The sequence below is a fragment of the Crocodylus porosus genome, unplaced genomic scaffold, assembly GCF_001723895.1.
Source record: "Crocodylus porosus isolate Cpor-Errol unplaced genomic scaffold, CroPor_comp1, whole genome shotgun sequence".
NCBI classification, from domain to species: domain Eukaryota; kingdom Metazoa; phylum Chordata; order Crocodylia; family Crocodylidae; genus Crocodylus; species Crocodylus porosus.
In genome coordinates, this window is record NW_017728926.1 from 14,651,263 (window position 1) to 14,676,444 (window position 25,182).

The following is a 25,182-nucleotide window of genomic DNA, read 5'->3' on the forward strand; positions in this document are numbered from 1 at the left end:
AACCAACAAACAAACCACATTTAAAAACTGAGCTTAGCTTGGCATCACTGAGGAAGGAGCAAATGTCAGCATGATTTATTAGATTCTTAAGCTAATGTGGTTTATTTAACAAAACTCATTACTTTGGCAAGTGGCATATTGAAATAGAAGGAGTTGGCAACTTTATGAATATTTTGCAATCAAAATCAATTAATGATATGCTTATTTTCACAAGATAGTTCGTGATAAAATGCAGGCAAGGCTTTGTGGGTAGATGTGATATCTTTAATCTTTTGGTCTAATAAAAGATATCACATCTACCCAAAGAACCTTGCTTGCTTATGTCTTTAGACCAACATGACTACAGCCAAAAGCCCTGATACAATGTGATTTTTAAGAGTAATATGTACATTGGCTTCATGATACCAGTTTTTGTCAGCTTGGTCTGAAAAAAAACCGAAGCGTTTATCTTTGGTATTCTCGTACCTACTGTGATGGTAGATATATTAAAACTTGTCCAGAATCATCACTCAAATTTCCTCCTAAAGAAAGTTACTGGTCAGTAATATTAACACCTAATTACACTAAGCCTTCCCTTTACTGGGGTTTGGTATTACTCATTTGAGAGAGAACTCTGCATAAGTTTGAGTTGAAACTTAACTGAGTTTTCAGTTTTATAATGCAAAACCTTGCGAGAGTCCAGAACATTGACCAAGGTCAGAACTTCCGTTGAGTCTTTTACTCATCTCCTTAGATCCAAACTCTGTTTTCCCTCTTCTGGTGCCATCAATCCCTAGCCTTCTAGAAGGACATCTTTGTCCTGTTTCAAGTGTTGTTGATTCACCACTGGCATCTAGAGCTGCTGCCAGCTGTTGTGCTCCAGCCCAGGAATAGTAATTTTTCTTTGCAAAGCATGTTAGAATCCTTCTCTGATTCAGCAAGGTACTTCAGTGTGTGCCTGCTACATGTTTGAGTACTCCCAGTGATGTCAAGACTGCCTTCTGCTGTCTAAGTACCTGCTGAGTCCTGGTTTATGTATGTAAAGTTATTGATTTTTTTCCCATCTCTGCTCATAAGGTGGAATTCTGTTCGATTTTAGTCAATTAAGTGGTAATTTTTTAGTCATCAGAGTGGGATTTCTGACATGCATGGGTTGGGTTTCTGTTCCTAGCAGCGAGTGGGGATGGGATGTGCATTGCATGATTAAGCATGTGCAGTAGGCTATGCACTAGCCAGGTATGTACAGGGCTATGCAAATGCACGTGTTCACCCTGTGGATGCGTGCTGATATCCAAGACCTGAAAATGTAGGTGGCCTAAACCCATTCCTAGCCCTGTCATTAGGTGAGTGATTAGGGCATTTGCTTAGAGTAAGGTTTGAACCTGTCTTTCTGACTTCCTAGCACCAGGCTCTGACGACTATACCGTAGGTTGGGTATTATTTATGCCCTTCTACAGTTTATATTGAATTCTCCAGTGTTGTTTTGAAGTGGGAGCTTTGGGCAGCTGAAAGAGGGGAGACGTGTGGGGAGAGAAGGAAGAAAACAAACCGAAGGATGTGTGGTTTTCAGTGAGATGGCTGTCGCTGTGGAAGGGTGGGGACCCTGGGTTTCTATCCTGGTGCCTTGGTCTCATTGGTCACATCCACATGAGTGTGGACATTTGTTTCCCTGGGGTCAAGAGGCAGTGGAACATCTTGTGCTGCTGCTACTTGTCCCTGGGAAATGCCTGTGGCACGTGCTATTTGGTGCATGGCAGGTTACCTCTGGTAGGGGAGGCTAGGGCCAGTGAATGTGCTGGCTCTAGCAATCTTATGTTGGGGGCTTTCTGGGGCTGCAGTCATGGCAATCTTGTCTCTTGGAGCCTGGCTGGTAGCTGGTGCATGGCTCTGGCTAGCCAGGCTCTGGTTTTGGGCAGTGTGCTCTGCCCTTGTATGTCACCCCGCATTTTCCCCCCCCATGAGATCTCCCAGAGTAAAATGAACACCCCACCACCACCTTGTAGCACAGGGAACACCTGAATGTGCAGTGTATGGTGCTGCTGGTGGGGCTCACCACACGCTGCATGGCTGCACTCATCTGGACGCAGCCATTGAGGCAGAAATTTCCCCCTGCACTGCTCTCCACCAGTGACTTTCCAGTGCTGAAGCAGGGCCTGAGTAACTTCTTACTCCTGGTGGGAGATTAGAGTGTTGTTCTGGGAAACTAGAGGGATCCAGGTTCAAATCTTTGGGCAGGGGAGACCTAAAACCTTATGTCTCCAGCTTCCGAAGTGAGTTCTCCTCCCTCTCAACTTTGGGGCTGAAAGTTAGGGGTTCCTCCTTGGTACATGCAGCTCTGTAGGTAAACCACTACGTATGCATGTCCCAGAAACAACCTTTTGTAAGTGCCCAAATGTCACTTTGACAACCAGGACATCCAATTCAGCCATAACTGTAGCAAATGTTAGTGAAAACTGTTTGCATCTCTAGATCTACCTCTTAATGCCTAGGCACTGGGCATTTTCAGAAGTTGTGAGCACTGTCGGGGGGATGTTAGCATACCATGTACTCTTGCTGTAGATAGTGTGTGTGTGCCACCTAAGGTTTTCCATATGTTGATTCAGTAAGACTCTAAATTACTTCCTAAAGTAAATGTTTGTGTTTTATGGTAATGAAAGTCATTGCTAGTTACTAAATAGCAAATACTTGATGCACTCATTCAAATTTGTTCTGCTACTTAGCAGACAGTGACTCTGGAAAACAGCTTCCAGAGCTGATGGAGCCTTTTTTTCATAGTTACCGTAATGTGCTGAAACACTTTCAATTATTTCCAGGTAGCAGAGCCTTGTCCTGTAAATTGCACACCAGGATGTACTTTGGCATCTAGTACCAAGATTTCTAAACTTGAGAGCTGCACTTAATTTGAGGAAGGAAGGCTAAAATGGTTAAAATGCTTCAGAACCTCAGGTCTTGGTGTGGGAAGCCTTGCTAATGGAGGTTTACATCGTGAGTTCTAGGAGATATGAGAACTGCTTTGGCATAGCTCAAACCTTTCAGGAGAAGTGGGTTTGTAAATGCTGTGCTGAAGCCAGTATGTTTGCACCCTGGCCAATTCAGTACAGTTAGTGGTACTGCAGGGAGAGAGCAAGGAGGAAACATTTTGCAGATGGCTTGTTCATCACAGTTCTGTTGTACCCTGGGAGAGGAAGAGAAAAAAAGACGTGTAGGGTACCAAAGCCCTCATCTGAGCCATTGTCTTAAGGGAAAAACTCTTGTAAAATCCTGCCAGCTGGTTGAAGTGATGTGTGCAGAACAGGCATTGGTGTTGGAAGAAAGAAGGATGAGAGCTCACTTCTGTAAAAGCTGTACAGATTCAAACTGCCTACTTCACACACTTATTTTTAAGTTATGTCTTCTGCCTTAACTGTGGTGGAGGTGCATACACTGGTGGCTGAGCTGTGTGGTGTGGACAGAGCCATCCCAACTTCTCCACACGAAAGAAGCCTCTTTTAGCCAAAGAACAGAGTTCATACTGGAATTTTTCTGGCACATCAGACTCCGCTATGGAAAATGAGCTTTTCAGACCTTTGGTCAGTAGAGCTCAGCTGGCAGAATCTTGTGATACAAGTGCGTAGACTTTCTAGGTGGCGTTTACCAGGGAGACTGATTTTCCTAACCTTTTTTTTTTTTTAATTTGGTGTACTGATGTTAATGATTTCTTATTTATTAATAGAATTGATTCTCAAAAGAACCTGTTCCTATAGATTTAAAAGCCTCTTATTGGCTATTGTAGTTTCAGGAATTAAAGTTGATGCAAACATGATGATTAATGCCTATCATTTCACTTTTTTGTAAGACTATTGGGTGACTTTGGAGTAGAGGTAAATACACTGCTGCCCACTAATTGGATAAACCTTGAATTTTCATGTCTGAAGAATGAGAGATGGACTTTTGCTCTTCTGAGGAGTAATTCCTGTAATAAACACTTGTCTGGGATCCCACAGGTAGAAATTAGGTGCATGTATTTTGGCTGCAAAATAGATCTGATCTTAATATGGTTATGCAGCAAATTTACAGAAACAGAATAGTTTGATTATCCTCATTAACATTTTGCCTGTATTTGTTTCTGTTGTCCATTAAGCACAATAAAATGAATCTAATCTGCTTTACATTGAAAATGCTTGGGCAAAAAGTGTACAGATACTAGGTTCTGCAAATGAGGAGAGGAAAGGAGAAACAAATTTTCCTGTCTCCATTAGGCATTGGATTTCTCTACTTTTGTCTGCTCCCAGCTAGCTACCCATGACCCAGCAGAATGAAACTACCCAGGATGAGGCCACTTTCATTCTTGCTGCTGGCCCTGTTGCATACAAATAGCAACACCTGCACACTTATTGGAGAAGAGAAAAGTGTAAGAAGAGATAGTGGATCAAAGATCAGGATAGGATAAATACTTAAATAGAAGAAACAATGGCTTGATAGGGGTGTGACGGTACATCAGAAGTAAGAACGAAATATTGTCTCTTTTTACAGTCTGTGCTAGGAGTTTTTTTTAAGAACTAGGAGGGGAGAGAGCACTCGGCCCCTGTGGGGCGGGGGGGAGAGGGGATGTGATCTGATGCACAGAAAATTAAACCTGAATTGTTTTACTCTTTCCTGTTAGCTGTATGATGAACCAGGAGTTAAGACACTGAAGGCTGGTTTGCTCAAAAACATCCTTGGGTCTCCTGCTCTGTATCTCAGGAGATATGATAACCTTGTTTTAGAACTTGATGATTTCTTCACTGTAACAGTTTGCTCTCTTCTTTCAGGGTTTGATATTTCAATGAAGATGCAAGGCTGGATCTCCAAAGCAGAGACCAAGCCACACTCTTGAAATCTCTTTTCAGAAATCACCACAGAATTATAAATCCAGATGCTTCTACCTACTGACAACACTGACAAGACACTTCATTTAGATTCCTTACACCTTTATTCTTTGACAGGCTAATGGAAAAATTCTTCTAGTTTCTGATACCCAACAACATTTTCTGCAGTGCATTTCTTATGATTTCAAGGGCACTGAGCAGGCTGGCAGGGTTAAAGGTATTAGTGGCACTTATTTGCTATTGACTTCTTTATTAATACAGTAAAATCTCTGCTAACCGGAAATTCCATTAACTGGGATTTCCTGCCAGCCAGCTAGACATGGAAGTGTGGGGAGAAGCTTGCATGTGGTGGGTGTTGCCGCCACTCCCCTCACCCCCCCCCCCATGCCAGATAACAGAGATTTTACTGTATATATAAATTGTGACAAGGGGGCATAGACTTAGAGTTGGCAAGCCAAACTTTAAAAATCCTCTGCTCCCAGACTGAAGTATGAGCTGTCATCCCACTATTCATGAAGCTATGGATTGTGATCTTGTAAGTCTCTACAAATATTCAACTAAGTATAAGCTTGTGTGTGTCTCCCTCCCACCGCACCCTTCTTTAAGTAGGAAGGAGACCTAGAAGTCAGTATCAGGCAGTTGATTGTATCTTACTGGCGCTCAGAATTTTTTTTTTTTACTACTTAGTAATTATTAAATTAATAGAATGGAGTTGCTCGTAATTGAATGGAAGACATACCTGGCATACCAGGCTTGTAAGTTATGAGCCAATAATGTGACTGCCAAAGTAAGACAAGCATGCTTAGTCTGGCTGGAGAACTTCCTTCACTAATGTAGATACCTGTGTATTTATTAAACGTTAACAATGCATTTTAGATTTATTTTTGCACTGTTTTGGTAAAAGAAAAGACTTATGTAATCCTGAGCCTTTAAAATAAAAAGATATATATTTTTCTAATTAGAAATGATGGAACATAGTTTTTCAACTATTGCTCTGTCTCATGCTTGGAAATGCTTCTGTTCTGTAATGAGTGATGCCTCTGCATTTGTATTTGGGAAGTAACTAAATATAGTGCTAACTATGCACTGCATGGCTGACCTATTTTGCTAAAGTTGCATAGCTATCTCCTGTATAAGTGTATTTTAAGTAGTTATTTCAGATGTTTCAGGAAGACTTGACTCCTAGGTCTTCGGGAGTTGTTAAGCATTGGCATGCTTAACAATTGGAGAAATTTTAACTGGTAACGCTTTTTCAGAAGATCCTTGAAATACGTTCAAGATAAAAGAAGAATTAAATAATACATTTTAGCTTTTGCTTGTTAGGAATTGAAATTGTCAGGTACATCTCCTTTAATTAGGTATCCTGAAAGCTGCCATAGAAGAACTTCAGGAAAAACTTCAAGAGAAGCTGTTACTTAGACCTCTGGACCCCAGGTCTGCACATTACTAAAACTCTGTTTCAGGATATTTCTTCCTTGATGTAAACAGACTATCAGAAAGGGGGTGGGGAAAGTCGGGGAAAAAAAAAACAAAACCTGTATGATGCTCTGCTTCTAACATGATGAAAGATTTTTATTTATTTATTTATTTAATTTCTTTTGGTACTTACTCAATAATTGTACTGCCTTAGTTTTATGTTTACTACGTAAACTTATTAGTGTCAGCACCAAACTGGAGTTCAGTTATTTGTGCACTGCCTGTCCACTTCAGATGTCAGCTTCTACTTTTATGCTTCTTTTCCAGAGCTGCTCCACTTCTGCTTTGCAATGAAGTACATGTTAAATGGGGAGTCGGGACATAAGCCAAAAAAACTGAATCAGAGAACAGAAATGGGAGAAGACTTTTTAGCTCATGTTGGATTCTGGATATAACTCTGCAAACAGGGAAGCCTGGGTAGGTGCTCCTGGGCTTCAGGGGCCCTGTCCTGCACGTCCTGGGAATTTCCTGCACTCTCTTGCCTTAAAGCAAACGGATATCTGCAGCAAACAAAGTGGTAAAAATGTGTGTCACTTGCGTTGTGGCAACAAATATTGGAGATTTGTACCTGTTTGCTTCTGTGCTGCCATAGTAATTTTTATAGTAGCTCAGAAGCAGTGTCCATGTCCAGCCTTTTTGTCCCTGGCTTTCCCGGCAATCTGTAACACCCCTGCCTCAGTTTCCCTGGACAGCTCTGGAAAAAGGTTGTTTTCTTCTTCAAAGGCAAGAGGTGATTGTGAGGTTTGCTGATATCCCAAATAACAGGGCAGACTCCTCTGCTTCAAAACAAACATCCTTTATTGTTCATAGATGTGGAGTGTTTTTCCCGTCCGCCCCACTCCCACTCGGCTTCAGACTCTGTCTTCCCAGGGACTACCCTTTTCCTTCCCAGGGGTCAGCTTTCCTCTTTCTCTCTCCCCCAGGTACAGCCAGCCGTACAAAATAATTAAAAAACTATAGCGTGAACCCAAAGACTGACGCCCAATCAGAGAGCATTCCCTGCAGCCTGTTGTAAGGCCTCTGCCCTTGGGATGAAAAGGGCATCTTGGCATACTACTCACAAAAATATTTTCAGCAACAGGTGCTTCTTCTGAACCCCCTAGACTGTTCCCCACCAAAGCTGCAGGCTAGCCCTGAGCCCACTTGGCCTCTTTTGTTACAAAGGCATCATTTACTTCATGGCACAGTAGAACTGCATTATTTGATGCACGTTCCTAGCAATAGTGGTTCATCTTGCTTCCATGGAATACTCTTCATTGCTATCCTTCCAACCTTAAAAGCATAGCTGTGTATTATAGCATATAAAATCAATAATTATTTTGATGGTGACTTTATTGTGCTTTTTAGGTGACCGTTTTGACGGTCTGATTCCAGCCTCCCTTTCTTTCCTTATCTTCCTCTCCCCTTTTCCCCCAGAGGAGGAAAACTTTGCATTGGCTTCACTAACTCATCTCTCTGGTGATTTGATTATTCTCCAGTGTCTGGCTCTCAGCATAGACTTCTGGCTCCTGTTTCATGACAGCAGGTTGTTTTCTAGTTCATCTCCCTGATCTCCTGCTGCCTAGCTACTTGGAAAAAAGCAGGGACAATGCAGTATAAGTTAGTTTACTGCCCCTTGTGGAGTTAGCTGTGTGGAAAGTATCTAGAAGGCAAGTCAAGTAAGTGCAAGGTCAGGTGGCTGGCCCAAGGAAGTGACAAATTCTGTAGCAACAAAACTGAATGTATCATTGCCTTGGGTAAAACCAGAGAATTACAGAGTCCATATTATCCTGATTGGGATTAACAAGCAACAGTCATCAAGGTCTCAGGCTCTCTGCAAGCTCAGGCGTATTAATTATATAAAGAAAAAGGTAGTAGAGAGTTGAGAGCTTCAGAAGAGTTTACCGAAATATTGCTATAGCAAGTCTCAAAAGGTTTTCTCCAACTTCATAGGAAAATAGCTTCTTTAATATTAAATTACTTGCGATACTTAAAGGATGGGAACAAGAAATTTGACATGCAGTTGGTTCACGTTCCAGTAGCGCAGTATGTCTGTGAACAAGATAAGTTATAAAATTCTTTCCTATGTGACTTTTTTTCCCCCTTTAGTAAAAAAATTATACCTGAAAACATATAAAGTTAAAGATAAGATGTGTTTTTGCACTAACAGTTAAAATGTAGGATGACTTAGACAGTTCTCTTCAAAACATTTAAATGTGAGAAATCTGTTTCTTCAGGGATTAGGGTGGGCTCCAATAACAAAACACTACCTCTCCTCTACTAGCTGCAATGAATTTACCACAGATGCTTTCAGTTAAGTATGCAGTCTGTTCCAGCAGACTTCAGGGTGCTTGGCTTCAAACCAGTTACTAGTGCTAAACCAAATAACTTGTCTCTATTTCTTTCCATGCTGGGACTTGAAATTTAGACCTTCAGATCCCCAAATCATTCATAGTCGGTGTCAGGTATAACATGCCTGCGCTCATAAGTTAGTGATGGACAATACAATTTTAGAGGCCCTCTAGCAAAGCTTCATCCCTGTTAAACACCACCCTTTATGAAAGGGTGGGAAATGAAGGACAAATGTGACTTTCCTTTGTTAAACGCTATGAGATATAGATGCCTTATATAATGGTTTCTAAGCCACAGGACTGGATGTTTGTGTTTAAAACCTGCAGCTCTAGAGAAAGCTATAGAGATGCCACCTTTTGCTTTTTAAGTATTGCCTTTTCAGAGAACCTAGTTTTGCATGGATGAAAAAAAAAGGTTTTAACACTGGTAGACTGGCCTGGCTTAGCTTATTGAACTTGTGACTGGCTTCGTTTAGTGGGTTTTAGCCACCATGCTAGCTGGGCCCTGCTATGCTCCTGTGTTTTTCATCAGTACAGCTTACCCAGATTTCAGGTTTGTAGAGTCCATTTGATATTGACTGTAGTTTGCAACTACTAATACTGGGAAGACTGAGAAGAATTTTTCTGGCCTCCAGACTCTAATATGATTTCCTCCCCCCATGGGAAGTTGTTTCTATTTGGGGGAAGGTGCTGAATGTATGATCATTTAAATAGAGCTTATTATTATTGATTCTCTCTTGTAGCTTTCATGTTCATTGATAATGAAGCCCACTATGTTTTTGTTGTGTATTAGCATTGTATAATTCTAATCAGCTTTGTTCTGAAGTTTGGGGAACAGGAAAAAATAGTACAATTTAAAGTTTTACACGTTAACTTTTGCATTATGCTGTTGCCCAGACAACTCTTTTTACATTAAGGCATTAGAGAAGCAGGACTTTGCAAAAATAGCCATGTAATTTTGTGAAACATTTGTGCCCTGGCAAAAAACGTAAAATGCAACTTTGTGCCCAAGAACAACACGCTGCAATCAACTTCACTTTCTGGCTGTCACTTTTTTAAAATAATGTAATTAAGACCCTAGGCACGTTAAACTGGATAATGAACTGTAAACACATTTACCTTAGATATGCTTGGAAGATTGAAGGGCTGTTAAGCATAACATTTTTCATGTTCAGTACTTTGGTGTTCAGCACCTAGCCTTGAAATTTGTCTGTCCAGCCTGATCACCTTTTGTATGCATTTTGTGTCTTTCAGCAAACGAGGATTCAGTGTCCGATCCTTTGGAACAGGGACTCACGTGAAACTACCAGGACCAGCGCCAGACAAGCCAAATGTTTATGATTTCAAAACGACATATGATCAGATGTACAATGATCTGCTTAGGAAAGACAAAGAACTGTATCCCTGTGGAATGCCCTTTAAAAAAAATCCAATGTGGTTCATCTCTGAAAGGTGTAATTCATTATTTTGCATAAGGATTAGGCAGCTGCTTGACTGTGACAAGGTCTTAAAGATTCTAGGCAGGTATTCACAGTATGTAAGGGTCTCTTTTAACACTCCCTTGTAACTTGCTGTTGAGTTGTAATGCATGCATTCAGAATACTTTTTCATGGTAAATTAACATTAGTAGTTCTTGAACAGAACTATGAATATTTGAACCTTTGTCCATTAACTCCAGTGCACTGCGGGTCATGCTTTCCCAGTGCATAGCCCATTCCTGGCAATGGACATGCCAAGATCTGGCCCCACAAGGATTAAAATCGTATTTAGCTCAGTCAAGCAAGCAGGTAAGCAGTACTGTATGCTAGTAGCCTTGGTGGGGAGAACATAACTCATAACGTGTTCTCCCTTCCCATCAAGAAGCTAACTGCTTTCTTCTGGTTTTGACTGTACACCAAAAAAGTATTCCTTGAGTCTTGTTTACAAGTGCAGGGAGCCCAGTAAAATGCAGTGTTTGCTTCTAATAGCCAGTGAGGCTCATGCACACTGACTTATTTGACATCAGCCACAGGCACACAGTATTTTAGAATGCCCATAATTAAGGGTTTTGGTTGGTTGGTTTGTTTGTTTGTTTTTAACCATATCTCTATTTTGCAAAATTAGGGCACTTGTTTTGGGTCTTGCTTTTTACACAGACACTAATTTTTAATATTAAAAGTCCAGTGTAAAACCAAAAACTGGTTAATTTTAAGCGTACTATAAATTCCTTATGTAGGTTTTGCTTATTAGTTCCTCAGAAATATTGAGAGGCCCTTTGTTATAAAATGAGGTCACTGTTTAAGGAAGGAAGTTAATGTAGCATTCTCTCCTATTCCTCAGTGTTGCCTGATCAACATTTTTTGATTTCTGGGGATCTTGATTATATTTGAGGAAGGAAGGACTTGAATTAGATTTCTCCCAAAACATTAAATGAATGTTGAATCAAGGTAATCAAATCTTAAGATCCCTTTATCATTTAAGTCTTTGCAAATAGCCCTTTTAAAAATAGGAGGTAGAATCTTAAAGCGGTTGAAAATATTTTAACCCTTTTAGCATGCCCCTTTTAGTATGCTTTGAAACCCAATTTCTGTACAATTCAGCAGCCTGTTTTTATAAGGTAGAATTTTTTTGAGATTTTTTTTTTTTTTTTTTTTTTTTAAAAGCTGAGAACAGATGACAGAACTATGAATACAGCAAAACCTATTTTAAGTGGCCATCCAAGGAATCAAAGCAAGTAGCCCAGTGGAAGAAATGAACTTTTAGCCATCGGTTCAATAAAACTTTGGATTCAGCAAACACTAAAATAGCATGGACAGTATGGAGTAGGTCCTTAGTACAGATTTCACTGTGGCTTGATTTTAAGTCAGCAGGTTCATAGCTGTGTATTTGCTGACTGGAAAACATTAAATTTGAGCTCCATAAGACCCCAGTAGTGGTGGTTTCTTTTTGTGTTGGGTTTCCGAAATGTTCTCAGCTGAGAAGGACTGCTCCATAAATAGTACCAAGTATCTATGATACTTGATGCTGCGTTGGGAACTTCCTTCCGCACGGTCTTTGGACACAATTGCTGTCCTTATTGTGAAGAGAGATTAGGGAACCAAATTCTGGTCAGAGGGCTGAGGAGGATTTTTTTTTTTCTTCATTTTAAATTCAGAGCATGTCCCTGGACTTGTACACAATGTAATTTTAACACTTGTTGGTGAAGAAGAGAGAGCTCCCAGCCAGACCATGCTCTAATTGAGATGCTTCACATCTTGGTGGCAATACCTTTTTTTTTTTTTTTTTTTTTGGATGAACTCTCTCATTTGATTTATCTTTGTTTTTACAAGCACTTAAGGATTTGCTGTGATGGTCACTTTTCTTATCCCATTGCTGCTGTATCAAGAACGTGGCACTGTTAAGCTGAAGCAAAATGAAAATATTTAGCCCCCTATTTCAGTGTCTTCTATTGGAGTTGTCACACATGAGGCAGCACTTTTGCGCTCTCTTAATGCATCTCCATGGATATTTGCAGTGTGACACTGAGCACTTTTTCCCCTCCCTTTTTTTGTTGTTGCTTTCCAAGTATAAAAACAGCTGAGGTAGGGGAAATGGGGCAAGAGTAGATGCACCTATATATTCTTACTCCCTTAAATGTTACAAATTCAAAATCTTGGAAACAAATTCCCCTTTCCAGTGTAAGAGGTAGCTCAATTTCCAGACTTGGGAATTCCTTGGCCATCAACACCCATTGTCACAAAGATGGAGTGCTCTTATTTCTCTATACAAGTTGTGGAGCATCCATTCTGTGGTCTCAATTAGGGCAGCTGTTTGGTCAGGGTATATTTTTAGAGGGTGTGGATACAAAGGGGTGAGAGGAGCTGCCCTTTGTAGGTGGCGGGCTTCGATGTCTCATGGGGAAGTGGTGGATGGAGTGGGTCTCAACATTCATTAGCTTGTTATGCTGCCCCAATCTTACTTTCTCCACCTAAGTGGGGAGAGCAGCTTTCTTCAGCCTTTCCATGTTGTGTGAAACAGCATAACCTGGTAACAAGTGTCGACTCCTTTCCATGCTGAGATGATGAGATATACAGGTTATGTGCCTGTTGTGATTAGGAGGGACCTCTGTACTCAAGTCCTTTAAGTCTGCAGGGAAACTAGGTGTACTTATGGACATTTGATATTCAGAGTGAGTTTGGCTAAAGGACTCCAGCACACCCTCCGCTAACCAGTCGAAGTGAACACTGAGAACTGCCATCCCAGCCAAGCACAGGATTCTGCAGTGGCGAACATCAGTCAGCCGAGGTAAAAAGCAGCTAAGAATGGCAAGGTGTGTGAAAGCTCCATCTCTTCTCTGTTGGTGGGGGGGAAGAAGAGACTCGAGAACCCACGGGCCTGCAGGAAGTGAGAAGCATCTGGACTGCAAATTTCTTAGTGGAACAAATATCTAGTACAGATTCCCCAGTGTTCAGGTGTGGACAGGCATGCATTTGAAGTGCTCCTAATCCCGCTTCACTCTAGAGTGCTTCAGTACTGCCAAATATGTGCCACTGCTGCTGCCTGCCCCACTCTTGCCCCTCTCCACGCACGCGCGTATGCACACATGTCCACACCAAAAATGTCGGTGAACGCATGTGCTGGCAGCAGCCCTTCAGTCAGTGGTGTCTGGAGAGCAGCAATCCTTGCATACCTCCGCCCAGTCTCCAGAGGTTCCTGAGGACAGCTGTATGCACAGGAGAGCTCTCACTTGGCAGTCCACCCTGCTCTTCCCTCTGGGGGGGTGGGAATGGATGCTGGAGGACTAAACAACCCCCCTGTTATGCTCTGTTGGATAGTGCAAGTTTTTATGTTTCTCGTCTTTTTTTGAGGCTCATTTTTGAAGCACTTCAGGTGTAAACTTCCATACCCTTTCTGTTTGGAGTGCTTCAAACAGCAAGTTTGTCCACGACCTTAGTAATGTGTGTTTAAAACCCTTGCCATGTGAATTCTTCACTTTAGAGGTTAGAGAACATATTTTATAAATATAGGTACCTGACTGGGTATTGAGCATCAAAGAAGGGGAAACAGGTAAGAGCAGCTTGTTAAAAAGGCACACTGTCAATTCAGAAGTGCACAAGAGAGCAAGGGAATTTAACACAGCTAGGGCCTGCAGGCCTCTACATTTCTTGGTAGTGGGAAGTAACAGTATCATAATAGAAATGGAACAAACAGTTAATGATGCAGTTAAACATTACAGATGTATGGGCTTGGCAGCATTTTTTTTTTTTTTAAATAATTTCACTGGCTAAAATAGATGTCTATTTTTAAGCCTTTCAATTTTTATCTATTTAAATTTTCAGGATTGTGTAAAATCAGAGGTGTGGGCAGTAGATAATTTAGCAATGGCAGTATACTATTAAAAGCTTTATAAAATCACCTGTTAAAATACAAAAAGTAAATATAAATCGGTAAAGGATACCTGATCATACAGGGACTGGGCTGGGCTCACCCGAAGTTTGGCCTCTGCCCTGATTGTTTGGGCTAGGCTCCCTGGGAATTTGGCGCCCAATTTCCCCAGCTGTGACCTGGATAGAGCAAGTGGTTGGTGGCACTGGGCTCCTGGCTGCAAACAGCCCTTTCCCTCCAACCTTCTCCCAACCAGCACTGCAGCAGCTGCCCAACCTGTTGCCAGAGGAGCAATATGTGCATGGTGTAGTTCCCCCCACCCTGCGTGCAGCAGCCAGGTGTGTGTGTGTGTGATGCCCTTTGCCACAGATTTCCCCCCTCTGCCATGAATTTCCTTACTCCCATCCTGGATTTCTGCTTATGTCCCCTTTCTGTGAGTCTTGATGATTACTGACGGAAATATTTTTTCTGTCTCTCTATATAATGTCAGGTAAAATCAACGTATATTGATTTAAATTGAATTCTGCCAAGCCTACAGATGTAAGACTAAGTAACTGATGCTGCCATTGCTTCATGAGTAAAGTACATGCATTTGAATTCCTGGAAGACTAGTGGCAGAGCTCTGAAAATGTTAACTTCCTTTGGAAAATGTGACTTGAATTTTGCCCTAGTCCTTCTTAAAGGGCAACACGAGGAGACAGTACATAATGAAGCAACACACAGAGAATAGTTGTTATTTCAAATGAAAATTATGAATAAATACTTTAACCACTGAACAGATTCTGTGAAAGGAGGCAGTAATGGTGCCAACGCTCGCGTGAATAATACAGATGTGGCAGACTCCACTAAAATGTCTCCAAACTTTGATTTGCTGTTAAACTACTAAAAAGTGAAGTCGTTGTGGGGCAAGCAACCCCTCCAAGCCAACTACCTGTTGGATCTAGCAGCAGTTTCTCATGCAGTGGGGCTCAAGTCATTGAGTACGCTGTTGGGTGAAGGCACATGTTGGCTTACTTTTCCACCATACTGCCTCTTGTCAAGTCTTTCAAATTAAGCAGGATCAGGCTTCAGTTGGCCTTGAGGCCTGCACCTGATGGATTATAATTTTTCCCCCATTTATTTTAACAGAAGAATTAGGCGCACTGCTGGCAGCCCCCCAAGGAAAACCCAAATGGTACAGCAAATGATGATAGTGTAGTGTATGGAACATTTAACTGAAATGTTTAAAGAGGAAAATCACAGCTTCTTGGCAAAATCCATGTGTAAATGTAAATTCTGCAAATGCCCTTTTGTAATTTGAATCTTTTTCATAAAGTCCCTTAAGCATTTGATATCTGAAGCACAAATAACAGATCTAGTTATCATATGAGGCAGTGTTTTGATAAGAGTCCTCTCAGGGATTTTGTCTTCTAGGTCAGTGTGGGGTGGGGAGCCCTTATTTGGTAGGCATGCTACAGATAAGCTTCACACCCTCCCTGAGTGCCACTCCCAATCCCTTTTCTTTGCCTGATCTACTCTGCTTTCTGCTTCCTGTCTGACCTGCTGCTCTGCTTCCTGCCTTGTTTGCTGCTATGCTGTCTGTCCTCCCCAATACCACATGTCAAAGAGCTCCCTGTGCCACTCGTGGCATTCATGCTGCAGGTTGACCCATATGTGTTGTAGATGAAAACTAGAGTCAAGGTCTTCATGCCTTGTACTCAGTGAAGAATTGATGTCCTCTACCTCCATCTCTACCTCACAGTCCCTACCAGAAGGAAGTGTTAAAAGTAGCAAAAAGGCAGTTTAGCAGATTACCTTTTGTCTACCTAAAACAGTAGTTCTCCGTCTTCTTAAGACTCAAAGCACCCTTTGAAAAATGCTAGCTCTTGGTTTTCATGCTTTTTTTTTTTCTTTCTTCAGAAAAATAACTGATTTATTTTTTATTTTTTTATTTTTTTTAGGATGCAGAGAGCTCAGAAAGATTGTAACTGGTCAGAGTGTTCTTAAAACTATGGTTCCCTATTTGACAGTTCTGAGTCTATATAGTGAATCATGCTTGCACACTTAAGAGTGCTAATATTGAGTGGCACCCTGTGGCACCCTTGAAAGGATCTTAAGGCACCCCGGGGTGGTGCATCACCCTTACTGGGGACTACTGACCTAAAGCCTCTTCGAGGTTTCTAGAGGGCATAGCATTCTCTTTCTTAAACTCCTACTCTTCCCGTCGAGTTTGTGATCATCCTGTTTAGAGGTAGATGCATTTCCTTACTGGGTGAAATTATTTTATACATTTCATTTCTAAACTTGGAGTCCATCAAGGTAAAATATAGTGAAATATCTGCCATGGTAAATATGAAAAAAGAATTGGAGGCATGCTAATTCCTTACTGGACCATAGTGAATATGTTGAAAATCCAGACGAGTGTAATGAGCTCTACTTAAAATCTAGACCTGGCTGGCCAGCCATTACCTATTGCAACGTTTTTGTGCGTTTTTGCTAATCTCTTTTTCCGTTCATCGTACCCTTCCCAATGCAGGCAAATGACGGCTGTAGCCTCTGTCACTGACCAATTTGTATTTATGGCATCATGGTTTCTTTACAGCAGCCCCTTACCCCTGGTTTTACCCCTTATCTTCCACCTTCCCAAGAAGATATGTTTTTCACTGGTAAGCTGCACCATGGGGTAGAGCCCTGTGGGGAAAACTTGGTGGGGGGGGGGGAGGCTAATATGGCTGCTGGTTAGACCTCTGTTGAGGGACGGTTCTGTCACCTATATCTTGCTCTGCATTTGGAACTAGTACATGAAGCACTTACGGACATGCACAGTCTCCGCAGGATCCAGAGGAGCAAAGGTGAAATTTCTCTCTCTGCTGAAGCATGATTGGAAGCCCACACCAATATATAATTCAAGCAGATCAACTCTAAATGGAGAACTGGGTCCCAAGAGCAGGGGCTGATCCTTTCCTGAAGTTCTTTGATTCCACCTGAGAAAGGTAGCTTGAACTTTTGCTCTCAGTGGCTCTTCCCCATCCAAGAAGACCTAACAGTGAGGGGAAGATTGCTGATGCTTCCAAAGCCAATCTCCCTGGAAAGTTTCTAATGCAGGGTGCATTACCTAGCTCTTCTAAGGAACAGAAGTAGTACCAGCAGCTCTTTTCTTGGTGGCAGAAGTGTCATCTAGCCTGAACAGAAGTCCAAACATCTCCAGAGAGAACTTTTCTAGCTAATCTTCATCTATAGTAGTGACAGCTGTGATTAGTTTATGCTCCAATTCTGAGAAGGGATATTGCTGAATAGCTTATCTTGAAAGTCAGGCCTTTTTTTGGCAACCATCCTGTTTTGAGGTTTAAGGGGTGCAACTTCTAGGAGCAATGTCCTTTGAAGAATCTAATTCTGATGGGTACTGGCACTCATTTCCAAAATAGAGCAACCAACTTGTTGGCTGGAAGAGTGCAATCAGTTTGCTAGGCAGCCTCTTGCTATGAGGACCTCTGGAAGAGCATTGCCTTAAATTAGAAACTGCTGAGCCGCTCTGCAGTCAGTATCCTAGAGTATTCAGTTCAACAGCTTCTACTAATTTGAACACAATTCATTCTATATTTAATCTGAAATGTGTTCAGAAAGTGGGAGGGAGGTAAGGTGAACAAAAAAGGTCATATATTTAGTACAGAAGGCAGGAATTGCCATATTGGATCAGATCTACTCCTGAGGTGCTCCTTTTTGACCTGTAACTCTCTTTGGACCATTCTAAGGTATACGCAGCATTGGCTGGCCTTCAGTGCAGTAACAGACTTCAGTGAGAGTAGCCTCTTTTGTTGCCACCCAGCTTTTGTTTCTTCACTCCTTTTGGATGTATACAGTCTGGTACTAGGGACTTGTCTCTGATTCATTGGTTTGCTCCAGCAATTTGTCTCTTGGCACTGGGACAGCTGTCTCTTCACATCCTCTCTGGGGCATATGCATAAGACCGATGTATAAAAGTGAGTTTTCTGCAGTGGTCTTATTTACCCTAGTTGGCCTTTTGCTCCTTGATAGTTCAGCAGATGTACCTATTTTTTCCTTCAGCCTTCCAGTTTATATAATGAACTTCATTATGTTTTTGGCAAAGTGCCCTTCAGAGTGCCTCTTAGTTCCAATTTTCCCTGATGTGGCTCTATTTTTTTTTTTTTTTATTGGCTGTACTAGGGATAATTTCAGATACCAAATAATTCGTTTGGATCAAATATCTTAATATGTAACAGTAATGTACCACGCTGTCCTGCTTCTCGTGTCTGATTTCCTGTTTGCTTTGCCTTCTGATATGCTTCAGGCAGTTTCCTGCTAAATCTTCTGCTACTTGATTAGCTTTTATTTATTGTGTAACATTTCCTAGAGTTAAGTGTCATGGTGCTAGTCCTTGGTTCTGTTCTGCTGAGGATGGTGACTTCAGTTGTATTATATTGTGGTTATTACTACTTCATAGATTCTCTGGAGCTCTTTCTTGAACCTTTTCCCAAGCATTACTTGAAACTAGTTCATGATTACTTTACCTTGCTAGTTTTCAAAATGAACTGTTCCATGAAATTCTTTCAGGAAGCTGCAGAGTTTTCTCTAAACTGTGTTTTATTATGAATGTGAAATTTGCTCAGTTTTATGTGAAGGTAGCTGGTTAGACTTAGGTTAAACAAACACTGGTTAGACTTTAACCACCGTTAACCTTGTGCATTCTGTTCAAGAGGCTACCACCAAAACACCGATTACACTTCCTACTGTGGGATCCTGCTGCTTTTTCTGGAACTTCCCTTGGATCTCACTGTCCTTTTTGTTCAGTCTTCCTAAGATACTAAAGGACCCTGCTAGGCAGGGGATCTAATTCATGTTGTTCATGTTCTTGGGAGGCAACATAACATCAAAAATTCTGCAGATGGTTCAGATGCCGGCATTTGACAATGATCATTCCTCCATCTACTGGCCAAAATCTCTCTTCCTAACTCGTTCAGGGATGTGAAAACTCAGGGGGCAGCAGTCATCTTGGTATCTACAGACTGGCCCTAGATTCTTGATAACTTTTAGCTGAATGTACTCTGCAATAAACCTTTTTCCTGCAGTTGGGGTTTAACCTTCATTGGCTCTGCTTCCTCAGGCTCCTGACAGTTTCCATCTGACTTTCTGTTCCCGGTTATACACAAAAAATGGTTGAGGAAACTTCCAGCGGTTTATAAATAAGAAGTTAGGGACTGTGCTTGGTTTATATACTGCCTAGCAGAGTGGGTTGCCAGTCCCTGGCTAGCGTTCTTAAATGCTAAATTAATGCAGGTGATTAACAGTAACCTATGGGCAAGAATTGTTGGCAACAGCCTACCTGGTTGATAAGGAGAAGTTGCCAGTGTGTGCAGGCTGTGGAGTCTACTTTGAAATCTCATTTGCAGGTAGGAAGAAAAATCCCTTTATCCTACTTGGCAGCGTTTTTTGAGCTTCTATAATAGTGCTGTAACTGAATCTCATTTGCTTTACTTTAGGGTAAGAGTATCATTAATATCAGTCACTCTTGGGCAGTTATAGTTTGCAGCTTCAGAGTAATTCATATGCAGGCCAGTTCTTGAATTCAGAAAACCATTAGGCTTTCTGGTTGCCAGGTGTTTAGGAATACGGTATGGACTTTTTTTATCCAGTAGAGATTGTTTCAGTCAAATGAAATTTCTTTTAAGGACAACATTTGGGTTTAAACTTTTTCCCTCCCCACATCTTTTGAAGTAGCTACAAGTGTCTCTTTACCTTGTAACAAGCCTGAGACTGCCTCATGCCAATAAAACTCTTGGTTGCAGTAAATAGTGCTGGGCAGTGGCTCTCAAGTCCTCTTTGTTCTTGCCACTGTTTCCTAAATTTCCTCTAATATGCTATTCCCTTCCTTAGTTTCTTGGGTTTGCAGACACCATCTCCCTGGCCTTTTTGGTTCTGATGCAAGTAAAAACCACTTTCAGATAACACTTCAGATGCTGGTGGGTGGAGCAGTCTGGGGGGGCTGGTGCTTCCCTCTGCAACAGCCAGCCCCCCCAGGTGGCACCTGCCCGCAGGCATCCGGCTTGGGAGATCCCAGGTGCCACTAGCTGCAGAGGGAAGGACCGGGTCTCTGCTCAGCTTATGCAGGCAGGCTCCAGGGGCGGTGGGGGGGAAAAAAGATTAGGCTCGCTGCTTTTTTTTTTTTTCCTTCGGTGGAGCCTGCCTGCCTTCCCGGTCTTCTACCAGGCTGCCTGCATGGGCTGCCTTTGCAGCCCTTGAGCTGCATGGAGCCCAGTGCTTCACTCCGTGGCTGTAGGGCAGCAAACTAAAACTCTTCGGAGGTGTTTTAGTTTGCTGCACCCCAAAGTCATTTAATGTTCATTACACTGCTGAATGTGCTACAGCGGCTGGAATTAATGAGCGGTATGCAGCTGATACGTGCAAACACCAACACCACTAAAGCGGTGCAAAAGCATTTATCCTGCTTTAAAGTGTCGTGCACGTATGCCCCTTGTTTCGTCTACACACCCCCTAATAGTTCACATCCATCCTTTTTCCTTTCAGCTGCCTTGATTTCAGGTTCTTTTGCCTCTGTTTGCATAAGAGGGCAAGAAACCAGAGCTGCATCATTGTTTCATTGTCTGAAGAGCGAAGTGGTGAAGGTACAGTGAAGGGTTGGTTACTTAATTCTGTTGAAAGCTAAGGGGAAGTTGTATTAACAACCCCAAGCACTTAAAACTAAAAAATCCCCATGGGTGCATCTCCACAAGCAGGAAAGTGTGTTCCTTGACAACAACTAGCAACAGCACATATGTGTGCCGCTGCTCATCCCCAGGGAATGTGCCTGCACATGCACTCTGGTGTGCAGCAAGTTGCCCTGGGTGGGGTAAGGCAGGCTGGGGCCAGCACCTGGGTGTCCCTACCTGGGGGCCTCCTACAGCTCCAGAAGTAGTGATCTGCATGCGCGGAGCCTGGCCGGCAGCTGGAGCATAGTTGTGGCTGGCCAGGCCCCGGTTTCAGGTGGCACTCTGCTGCCACGTGCACTGCCCTGCTTTTTTGTGTTGGGGTTTTTTTGGTACTGGGATCTCCCAGTATCAAAAAACCCATTGCACTGCAAATTAGCAGTGCAGCAAATGCTTGCATATGTGGCTTGTTCAGTTTGCAGATCCACAGGTGAGTCTGTGGTGCTACAAACAGCATATGCACACTCATGGGGACACACCCCCTGGGTTAGGCCCCTGAAATCCAGAGAAGTATTTGCCATCTAGTGTTTGAGCCCTTAAGGTTCAATTTTTCAAAAATTTCTCCAAAGCCACGAGGGCTGGAAACTTTATTCTTTTGTGTGTAAAGTAAAGCTGAGACTCTCCTGTTATATGGCTCCAGGTGACTGTTTCCATTAAATTTCTAGATACTCCAGGACTAGCAATAAAATCAGTTTTATAATTCAGTTCTTTGTGCCTTTTGAAAATATCCTAGCCTGTTTCCATGCCTTTCTTAGCTGCCCAAAAGTCCTTGTTTCTTCCTGAATTTATGGCACAGTTGTGTGGATATTGGGCAGTAATGCAAAACAAAAGAAACTTTTCAATGCATTTGACAAAGTAATTATAGAATGATAAAGGGGATTCTGTCCTGGCAGAGAGAATTCTTTTAGGCTTTTGAGAAATGAATGGGAATTGCCACAGAAATTCAATGCTGTAATGTCACAACTGTGCCCCAGCAATCACTGGCCCTGCAAGCAAACAGCATCAGTCTCCTTTGCTTTTTATGCACAAACTGATTTAGTGAGGCTGACTTGCCACCCTGTTGAATGTGCAGTCTGCCTTCTGCATGTGAGGCAGCTGTGCTAGATAAGTTTGGCTTTATGTTCTCCCTCTCTGCGCATCTCCCATCTGGCCTAACAAAATTGCACCAAAGAACTTCTGTGTATATGTGGGGCTGTGACGGTGCCACAGTCCTGACCCTTGCTTTCAGTACGTGTCCATGACCTTTTCGCAGAGAGAGAGATATTTTTATTTGCGTGTTCTCCTTGACCTCCAGTTGGGATAACTTCCCCCACCTCCGTATACCTGGAAGAAGCAACTTGGATATACGCATGTTTCTCAAATACCCTATTCTGTGTGCTTGATGGCCACCACAAAGCAATGCACATGGATAGGATGAAGTGATTAAGGCACTGGGAGAGATCTCTCCCTTGCTCATTCACCAGTATCTGATAGCAGAAGGCAGTTGCCACCACCAAGTTGCCAGAATACATGCACTTCTAGCAGCACCACCCTAGCAGTTGTGCTGCTGGAGTGTGAAGTGCCCTCTGGATAGGCAGCAGCTGCTGAAGGGGCCATGACAGCTGGCAGAAGGAGTGGAAGTGTCTGCATGCAAGTTCTGCCAGCTGCCAAATAGTAGCAGAAGCCTTACGCCGCTTGGCAGGATTATGCCAGTCTTGCCAGTTGAGAGGAGGGTGGCTGTTCTGGCATCAAGGAGCTTTGGGAATGAATGCACTCAAAATGTTAGTAACAGACCTGGAGTTCTGGCAAAACTTAGTGTAGACTAGCTTGGAGTGACCCTAAGAAGAAAAAAAGGAAGAACACAGGAAAATTGTAGGGTTCTTCTCTTGTCCAAAGCGGATGAGTAGTATTTCAGAAGATTGGAGATCCTGCAGGTTGTAATCTGAATATCTATCATCTTGGGAAGATGGTCTCCCTCTTCGTCTACTGAGTTTGGACTTGTCCATTAGAAATGGTTAAATCACATGTTAGAGCCAAGATGAAAGGTCTTGCAGTGCTCTGTACTACCGTACTGGTAAAAGGTCCCCATTAGGATGGGATCTCGTAATGCGTGCTGTGCCAGCGTGGAAAATGGAAATGAACCCTGCCCTGAAGGGCCATGTGTAAAGTTTTGGTGAGTGTGAGTGTGTGTGTGCGCGCACAGTACTTGCTAAGCTGTAGCTACTTGACTTCCATCCTCAGGCTCATGTTACAACTTTGACAGGAACTTTGTAATAATAAATCATAGAAGTTCCTTCATTTCTATGAGGCTGTTTATAGCAGCTGTTTTGAAAAGTCCTTCCTGGACATTCACTGAAATGTCTGTTGACTGTATAATATGCACCTTCAGATTTATGCTCATAAAAGCAAACTATGTTAACCAATAAATAGCAGCAAACTCCAGGGAGGCATTATACTAATTGGGTATAAATACTGCTCAGAGCCTTGGACATGATCTCTATTGCAGCAGGGCTGTTGGACTCCGATGCTTCTAAAACCCTTTTAATGTTATTGAGCAAAAGTAACTGCTAAAAAGACAACCTCTGCATTTTTGCACAGCCACAGCCTCCCACCGAGTGCTGATATAGAACAGAGCTAAAAAAGAAATTCAGACAATAACAAGTCACTGACATATGAGGAGTAGCACAATGAGTCGAAAGCCGAGTACCTGAAGCCTGCTACGACATCCCACTATCCAGCTGTGAAGGGGGGAGGGGGTGCCGGAGAGCATGTCTTAAGGACTGCAGCCTCTTATATTTCTTCTCATTTGTCAGGAGCACCCTTAATATTACTTAAAAATAGCCTGTGTGCAGATCTGTTCAACATTTCTTATACACTACTGGCATAAAGATTGCCGGCAATTTACAATAATTGGGACAGCCTCACTCGTGAACCGTATTCTCACAGAAACACAGCTTAGTTCATGGGAAATCTCACTCTCATGCTTTGTCTTGTATATAATTTCACATTGCACTTCTTCTTAGAAGGAAAGATGGCTGCAACTTTTAAAGTAAACGTGTAAAAATTGCTATAGTGACATGCCTGCAACTTTTTAATGTGCGTTGTCTTGGGGAGCTTTGAGTTTTTTTTGACCAAATGACATCTTAATTTTCTACCTTGTTTTAGATGTAGAATTTTGTTTTCTAGTTCTCAGATGAGTATGTCTTGGAGAAAGCATCGTGGACAGGTATAGCAGATAAAACCCCTCTGATAAGAGATGTATATGATGCGTCTACATATACACATATATAATACACATCCTGTGAAACGATAATGATTATTACTTACATTTCACTAGCAAAGCAAGGTTAGAGCCAGGTTAGTTCTAGGCTGGGAAGCTTCCTAGGAAAAAGCAAGGTGCTTCAGAGGGCAGTCCTAATGGCTCAGTTAGCAGCAACCTTTTCTTAGTCAGTGTTTAACAACTACCCCAAAAAGATGGGGTTTTAGTGGGGGGATGGGAGGGCTGTTTGTTTTGTGGGGGGGGGAGGGAGTTAGCATTGTACAGCTTGAGTTGTTGCTTCCTGAATGGAATTGAACTCTTAGGATTGCTCGTTATCTAAATACTGATGCCGTTCCTTCCTCCTTTTAATCTGACTGGGTTAGGTGTAACGCTGAGCTGTTACCTCTCCCTGCTTAGACATTTTGAAACCTGGGGGTGAAAAGTCATTTCATACATCTGATGGCTCATGGCTTAAGAGAAGCAGCTAAGCAGGTCGGTAGGCAGAGGTTGCTCTAGGCCAGTGGCTCAACCGCCGCAGGATTATGGCACTCCTCGTTAGGCTCAAGACACCTGTTGGAAAATGCCAGCCCTTGGCTTTCACTCCTTTTTTGACTACAGAAACATAACAGAGCAATTTTTCTGTCACACAGGGCTAGGAAAGGTCACAGCAGGTCAGAATGCTTTTGATGCCATGGATTCCTATTTTAAATCTCTGGATTTTTCTTGTGAATCATGTAGGTGTCCTACACCCAGAAGCCCTAATATTGTGTGGCAACTTGCATCACCCTTAGAAGGATCTTGCGGCACCCTGGTTGAGAATCATTGTTCTAGACAGACATTTTAATTTCTGTGTCTCTCTGCATATCGTCTGTCCCACAGCCGTTTTTAGCTGCATTTTCCTTTGCAAACTATTTAATGTTTAAGATTTGAAGTATTCCTTTCTACAGGGGTAGACTTTCTACCTTGCATAACCATAGGTGGCCAGATCTCACCTTAGCTAACCATATTCTGCCTCTGTGAATCTTTTCCCCATTTTTGTTTCATTTGATCATTAGTATGCTCTACCTGTCTCGAGCTGTTTTGTAGTGCTAACATCCATTTATCACCTTCCACCCAAAAGTGCAGGAATGGGTGGGTGAAGTGTTTCTTTAGATGTCGGTGACAAAGCTACTTGAACTGATTGGGGCCAGGACTTCATCCCTGCCACTCTTTCTTAGGAGACTTAAAGAGATGTCTGTGGAGAAACTGAATTGAGAAGGGAGGGAAAT

At 42.3% G+C, this 25,182-nt stretch overlaps 1 protein-coding gene across 1 annotated transcript in view; it reads left to right on the forward strand.

The window, feature by feature from the left end:
- SSU72 (SSU72 homolog, RNA polymerase II CTD phosphatase) overlaps positions 1 to 25,182 on the forward strand; it is a 62,126-nt gene that overhangs the window by 5,669 nt on the left and 31,275 nt on the right. The window contains exon 2 of the mRNA XM_019541563.1: positions 9,887 to 10,030. Within this exon, the coding sequence (XP_019397108.1) occupies positions 9,887 to 10,030 (144 nt within the window). The remainder of the gene's footprint in view (positions 1 to 9,886; positions 10,031 to 25,182) is intronic.